Below are 7760 nucleotides of genomic sequence, written 5' to 3' on the forward strand. Positions count from 1 at the left end.
ACACACACGCATGCATGCATGCACGTATGCACTACATGCATACGTGCATGCAGGTACCACTTACACACACATATACATGCATATTCTTTCACACATACAAGTTTATACATAGACACGTATACAGACAGATTCATGCATATATACATACATATCTATACACACATCCACGCACGTAGATACGTACGTTTACACACCCGCACACACACACTCAAATACATGCACATACCTGTACATACATACATAGATACAACAAATACATACATGTAAGCACATAGATACACACATACGCACATGTATATACATACACAGACACACCTACACACACACACATACACACATGCGTGTACATACATAGAGACATACATACATGCGTGTACATACATAGAGACATACATACATGCGTGTACATACATAGACATACATACATGCGTGTGCACACATAGACATACATACATATATACATACACGTACACACACACATACATGTAGATACATAGATACACATACATATATGCGCATACACCCATACATACACGTACATCTTCATACATACGTACACACATGCATGCACATACATAAACACATACACGTACACACATATATACATACCCACACGTACATAGATACGCACATCAATGCATACATACATACACTCATCCATACGTGTACATACACAGGTACACGTTCATACATACATACATACATCCACGTACATAGTACATTGATACATCCCCGCACATACACAGATGTACATACACACATCTATAGGTAAAAGCACATACATAAATACGTATGTATATACATACATGCCGACATGTACATACATACACGTAGACAGGTATACACATATAGATACATACATGTGTGTAGATACACACCTACATCCATATAGACTCATTCATACACTCGTACCTCCTACTTACACGCATACTTGTTCACATACACAATGTGTGATATCCACGCATCTATGAGAAACCTACAATACCTGACTAGATGCCTTCTCACCATCTTCAAGCCTATCCACCTACACACATATATATATATATATATATATGTAGTAGATCTATGCCAATGAGGCAGAGAATTCCCTCCAATGATAGAGATTTCTTTGCATGCAACGCCTTCTCTAACGCATGAAACCTACCAGCAACAGCAACACTCCTAGGCCTTGGCTTTCCTATAAGAGGGACGTATGTGATCCTGCAAGGGACACCTATAGCTCTTGAATCTTCTTCCTCTTCTTCTTTTTGACTTCGCCCTGCACCTCCTCCATCTCTAAGAGATCTTCCCTTCCCCCCTCCTCCTGCTCCCGGTGCTGTCCTACTGTTGCTGTGCTGTTCTTCTGAAAGATATCTCTCATTCTCATCTTCTTCCTCTTCAGCACCATCTTCTTCTTCTTCTCTGTCGAGAAAGTAATCGCTCTGAGAGGGATCTCCTTGGGTAACACTTGAAGCGCCTCGCCTGGTTCCTTTTCCTCGCCTTCCCCCTCCTCCGCCTTTCTTCAGTGTATGTACACCCCAGGTGTCTTCTTCTAGATGGCTTGGATGATATCTTCTTCGCACTTCATTTCTGTGTAACATCTCCAGAAGATTGAGAGGATGATGTAAAGGGAAAGAAGAAGAGGAAGAAGAAAGATGTCTCTCTTTTTCTGTAAACTTCGAGCTCTCTGAAAGACGCTGCCGTCTCCACTCGGCTTCTGACCAAGGAGGGAGAGATCTAAAGATTTCATCCACCTGCAAACAGAAAGAGGCCCACTAAAAGAATCTACGACTCCTGCTGTCTGTACACCAGAAAAAAGAGACTTCTCTTCTTGATAGATCTCTTACGGACCTGCATGGACACTTGATATGAGAATCTCCGTCTATAAGCCGAAAGGGGTAGAAGCGAAAGAAGTTTTCTAGACTTGCGCAAGACTATAGTAGGAATCGGAAGCATAGCATATGACGCATGTAAAATATACATGCCCCTCTCACATACCTGCATAAAGATATCTGTCTATACATCCATCATACACGTAGGTTATGCATACATACACCTATGTATAAAGACATATCCAACCGCGGAAACTCTCCTTCTCATCGAACACACCTCTGAAGAGACAATAGGAGGGGTGCAGCTACTACAGAGAAAAGAAAGAGGAAACAAAGAAAGACACAGAAATGCGAAGATTCGAATAAGCGAAAGGAACTGTCATGACTGGGGTATAACCGACAGTAAAGGAGAGAAGAAAGAAGGGGAGTGCTGAAGGTGCAGGAAGAATTATAAGATGGATGGAAAGTATCGAGCCATGTGTTCGGAGAGAATTCTATTCTAAGAAGTGTGATAGACAGGATAGGTGACTGCACATTTGAACTAGCTTTAAGAGCCTCCTTGTCTAGTCATACACCATCCCTTCTGTCTTATCATGAGTATAAAGCCTTACATGCATGCTCTACAGCATATAGTGCTACCTCGTAGTAGTTAGATACATCTAAAGGCTCCTATTGCAACCGTCCGCTGACTTAGTGTCTTCTACGGGGAAGAAAAAGAGAAGTCTATAGCATAGAAGCTCCAAGACAGAAACACAGAGAGAGACATATAGACTGCAAACGAAGAGGGCTACACACGAAGATAAAAGGCTTCCCATCTTCAAGGGTGCAATAAAGCCACATACACATAAATACATATATACATATTCATACATATATATGTACATAGATAGACATACGTAGAAACACAAATGATACATCTAGGCAGATTGATATACATAAATCTGAGATAGAAAGATCGGGGTAACAGACTGAACAGATAGATAGGTGTGTACATACAATAACCTACGCCCACCTGGGTCTTCACTTCACATGCCTCCTCTCCCACTACCCTCTATCTATCTATCTTTAATCTATCTTGGATCAAACAATCCATTTGTCTATCTGTTGGTGTGCGAGAGAAAGAGTGATAGAAGGGAGAGGCGATCTTACCCTTTTTTCATTGACAGGAATTTTCTTGCGAAGTCGAGCGAATTCTCCAAGCCACGCCCTCGCGCTCTCCTCACACGAAACGACCGAAGCCCTCGCATTCAAACGCAACTGCTCGTACTTACTACGATCTCTACACAACACAAAGAAAAGACCAAACTGACAAGAAACTTCCTCTCCTTCTTTGGCTCCTCCCTCACCCCTAACTTCCCCCCCTGCCGTATCTCTTTCAAAGTCANNCTATCTTTAATCTATCTATCCTCGCTTCCAATAAGCACTGCAAGAAAGCCATCATCGTGTTAGATCTTCCATTCCACATATAGATCTCTACACTCCGTTTCTTCTTCCTCTTCGTTCTTTTCCTATTTCTTTGCATGCTTTGCGTTCCTTACCCGAAGACTCTTAGAGCGCGTTCTATAGCAAATAAGAAATCTCCAGCTGTGTAGTCCCCGAAAGTAAAGCCATTATTCTTCCTAGCCGCTTCAACAGAAACCGAAGTCGATCTCCCGCTACTACTACTACTGCTTGAGCTGCTTGAATAGACTCCTCCTACACCTGCGCCGGTAGTCACTCCTCCACCAGGTGTACATACACCTCCTTCGTGGACCGTGTCCTTTAGGCCTCCTGTACGGAAAGCTGAGACGAAGAAAGAAAAGGAGAAACAACACGAGAAATAAGATAAGAAGAAAGAAGAATAAACGAGAAGAAGACATCCCACAGATACCTTTGTCGCTTATTCTTCACATAACTCACAGTGTGAGATAGTTACTTGCATGCATATGTGTATAGAGGGGGAAGATATCGTCTCATAGAAGAAGAGACTGGATGGTATTTGTATGTATATACGGCATAACATAGATAGGGATGAGAAGATCGCGCTTTGAAGACCCGCTTCAAAAGAGAAGAGAAACACTCCAAAAGGACGGGAGAGACAGAGAGACTCCGGGGAGCCGTAGGCATCTTTGAGGAGAATGAATTCTTAACGCATTTCTGTTCTTTCTTTCTCTCTCTCTTCTGACGATTCTCTAGCAACTGCCTCTTCCAACTTCTTATATACTTCAAGGATACCGAGATATGCATATACAAATCTACTCGTTAGTTGATCGGCCCTTCCTAAGACACGCGTGAAGCCTCTCCACTCCAAAGAGAAGATGAGAAGTGGATAAGAGATACACACACACAGATGGAGAGACACTAGTAGATTATCAATGCCTAGCGGGAAGGAAATTGACAGAGAGATATACGCCGAGAGATAGACCAATGAATAGATTGAGATAGACAGAGATGTAGAAGATAGATAGAAGCGTAGGAAGATAGATGTCGAGTGAAGGGTTCTCCGGACCTATAACGGGAGTCCCAGCAATGAAGAATTCGTGCTGTACGATTCCGCCTGGCTCAAAGAGCGAAGGCATAAGACCAAAGTCTGCGCCAAGATTAACTAGTGTACCTACACCACACAGGAGAAAAGAAAAAGAAGTTGAAAAGAGAACCATAGAAAGAAAGAAAGAAAGAAGAGAGAAAGAGAAAGATAGACAGAGAGGTGAGAGGTAACGAGAAGTATTCTCATTTTCCCTTGGCATGGTGTGTTGGAAGAAACTTCACGATCTTTCCTCTTCATGAAGAAGAAGAAAAAGAAAGAAACGGAGCAGGCACAACAAGATAAGAAGAAAAGAAAGATGAAGGTAAAATACATAGAGATGGAGAAGGAGGAAGGAATGTCTACACGAAGAATCTCTTAGGCAAAAGCAACTCTCTCTCTTCTCCCCTCATATGCCTTTTCTCGTTGTAGACAGAGAGAATAAGAAGATCGATCTGTCTAAAGATGGAGGAAAGACTAGGTAATTTTGGGATCTTTCGCAGACTAGAGGAAATAGAAAGAAAGAAAAAGGAAAAGTGTTTCTATATCTCATTCTTATCCGATCTAGAATGAGAAGGCGATACACATGAAGCATCGAGGAGCGCGAGGGATGACACAGGCAAGTAAAGGCAGACTAAGAGAATTCTAAAGATAAAAGAAGAAGAAGAACGAGAACGAAAGAGAAAAAAGAACAAGGAGAAGAAGAGAAGAAGAAGAAGAATGATGAGACAAGCCCAAGAAGAAAGGAAGATGATAAGTATTAGAACAGAAGTTTCTTTAAGATGTCTCTTTTTCTTCTTTCTTACCGTTTGAGAAGAATTCGCTTGGCTCAGCCCAGAAGGAGTGAGGAAACCTCGCCCTAAGATCAAGCATCTGACTGGCACACCTACACACACATACAAACCATACACACCTATACAAATACTTATATAGACAGAGAAATACATCAATCAAGAAGATAGAGTAGAGATAAAGATTAAATGGAGGGATCGGTAGAGACACCACATAATAGATTAAAAAGAGATATCTATCTTGCTGTAAGCTCCTCACAATACGTATGAAGATAGTCAGAGGGAGAGGTAGAGAGATAGACCGGGAGGTTGATAGATAGATCAGAGAGAGGTAGATAGAGTAAAGACAGGTAGATAGATAGGTAGAGGGAGAGATAGGTGGAGGAACATACTGAAGAGAGGGGTTAAAGATGTATCTATTAACGTCCCGATCTCTCTCTCCGTTTCTTTCTATCTAGATCTCTATCTACTGATACACTACATAACATGAATGACATTTGCGTGGATTCGATCCGAGTTCGATAAGAAAAAGAAAAGAGAATGAGGTACGAAGGAGACAAAGAGAGATAGAGACAGAGAGACAGATAAGGAGACATACCTCGATGCATAGCCATCCTTCCAATTGGCCATGCCTCCTACGAGAATCTGCACACGCCCGTTATATCGTCGAATTAAATTTTCTGCCAACTCTACTATCAAATGAACTCCTACACACATACATACACAGGCAAATCCACAAACCCATGCAAACACATATCATACATACAGTAGACATATATATATATATATTTATATATATATATACGTTTATGACGTCGGTGTGTTTGTGTGGTGTGTAGATGGAGGAGTACAGACAGATGGATGAAGCAAGAATCTTAGCATGGCTTGACGGGATAAGATTTGCTCTGCAACGGCCCGAGAGGAAATTTCGGCTGGGACGGCAAGCTCTCTTAAAACAGATTGAAGATGAAGAAGAAGAAGATCTCTGCCTACTACCTGAAAGGCAGAAAGAAGGTGAAGCAGAAGGAGAGAGAGGAAAGAAGAGAAAGAAAAGAACGGTTCCTGATGAGGAACAGACGAGACGAATTCTTCCTATCATAAACTTCTTTATCAATGCCACTGGAGGTGCTGGATTAAAGATGGATGGCTTAGCGGTACGACGTCATTATCTTTCTTCAGGTGTATAGACACCTCGTGGTGTATCTACACCCGACCCCTAAGAGTCATACCAAACCAACTCACCTACTACACATCGTCAGTCAGATCTAACCATCTATCTACTTACTTATCAAGCTTTCTTTCCTCAATCTATCTGCCTTTAGTCTCTATCTATCTATCTTTAATCTATCTATCTATCTTCAATCTATCTATCTATCTGGGTGTGTACTTCCCCTCTGTATGGGCGGTGTGTGTATAGATGTGGAAGGCGTGTAAGTATTTCTAGGCATGCAGTGGCTTGAAACGTATAGCACCACATTCTCGAATCTTTCTCGATATTTCTCTTCTTCTCTTTAGTTTTTCTCATTCTCTTGATTTATCTCGCATGCACTCCCCCCTTGTGACGCGTCTCTCTTAGGCTGTCCTAGAACCTTGCTACTGTCGACTTCTTCTGTATCTTCTCTTGATGTCTTTCGTCTTTTTTTTTTTGTGTGTCTCCCCTTGTTCAACTTCTTTCTTCTCTTTCTCTTCTTTCTCTTTCTGTCATTCTCCATGCTTTCTCTCAGGGGAGAAGATCCTCTCTGAAGAGATCTCTCCCTCCGTGTCATCATCATCTTCTTGTTCTTCTTCTCAGCTAGCTCTTCTTTTCTTTTCTTCGTGTCTCTCCTGTCTCTGTCTCTATCGCTTCAGACCTTTCCTTCTATGGATGAGAGAGACATCGCAGCTTCTTCATTTGAACTCACACGTCAGCTTCGGTTGTATGGAGGTCTCCTCATCTCTGCTCTAACAGAAGGAGATCTTCTCGGCTGTTCTTCTTCTTCTCGACCCTCTCATGCGTGCTCTCCTTCTTCTTCTTTGGAGAGAAAAGAAGACCGCGGCCAAGAAGAAGAAAAGATGAAAAAGATCAAAATGGTGAAGGAGAAAGAGAGGGAAAGAAATCACGAAGTCAATGGAAGAGAAGAGAGAGAAACAAAAGTACAAGAAGATGTGATGAACGCCCTCTTAAGAAGAAGAGAAGAAGAAGAAGAAGAAGATGACGGAGATTCCTCGTCTTCTTTCCGATACTTCTCGACGTCATGTGGCTGTCTATGTAGTACATGCGCTGCTGCAGGTATCGTGGACGCTGGTCTCCCTATCATCTTGAAAAGCAATCTCTTCTTTCACCCTTATAAGCAGGTAAGTCTTCAGAGACACGCGAGTGCATGCATCAGCTTCTCTCGTGAACGCATGCATTCCTTCACGGACAACTAGATACAAGAATCGTAGATAGAGGTGGAGATTGCAGATACCTAGGGAGACAGATGGAGGCATTCAAGTTGAAAAGATAGATAGATAAATAGACTAAAGATAGATAGATAGATAGATTAAACATAGATAGATTAAAGATAGATAGATAGATAGATTAAAGATAGATAGATAGATTAAAGATAGATAGATAGATAGATTAAAGATAGATAGATAGATTAAAGATAGATGGATTAAAGATAGATAGATAGA

At 41.6% G+C, this 7760-nt stretch overlaps 2 protein-coding genes across 2 annotated transcripts in view; one reads left to right on the plus strand and one right to left on the minus strand.

The window, feature by feature from the left end:
* Nucleotides 1–5813, minus strand: part of CSUI_006598 (glycogen synthase) — a 6137-nt gene extending 324 nt beyond the window's left edge. Inside the window, exons 1-6 of the mRNA XM_068066754.1 lie at nucleotides 5704–5813; nucleotides 5121–5200; nucleotides 4300–4404; nucleotides 3350–3593; nucleotides 2961–3090; nucleotides 1145–1733 (exon numbers count right to left, since the gene is read on the minus strand). Coding sequence (XP_067921269.1) covers nucleotides 1145–1733; nucleotides 2961–3090; nucleotides 3350–3593; nucleotides 4300–4404; nucleotides 5121–5200; nucleotides 5704–5735 — 1180 coding nt within the window. The 5' untranslated portion in view covers nucleotides 5736–5813. The remainder of the gene's footprint in view (nucleotides 1–1144; nucleotides 1734–2960; nucleotides 3091–3349; nucleotides 3594–4299; nucleotides 4405–5120; nucleotides 5201–5703) is intronic.
* A 131-nt stretch (nucleotides 5814–5944) lies between these two features.
* Nucleotides 5945–7439, plus strand: CSUI_006599 (uncharacterized protein; the record flags this gene model as incomplete). The annotated part of the gene is made up of 2 exons (XM_068066755.1): nucleotides 5945–6259; nucleotides 6954–7439. Coding segments are annotated over 2 exons (801 nt in total), but the record flags the coding sequence as incomplete, so codon positions are not given.
* Nucleotides 7440–7760: the final 321 nt, after the last annotated feature.

This window comes from Cystoisospora suis (genome assembly GCF_002600585.1).
Source record: "Cystoisospora suis strain Wien I chromosome Unknown contig_3365, whole genome shotgun sequence".
NCBI lineage: Eukaryota > Apicomplexa > Conoidasida > Eucoccidiorida > Sarcocystidae > Cystoisospora > Cystoisospora suis.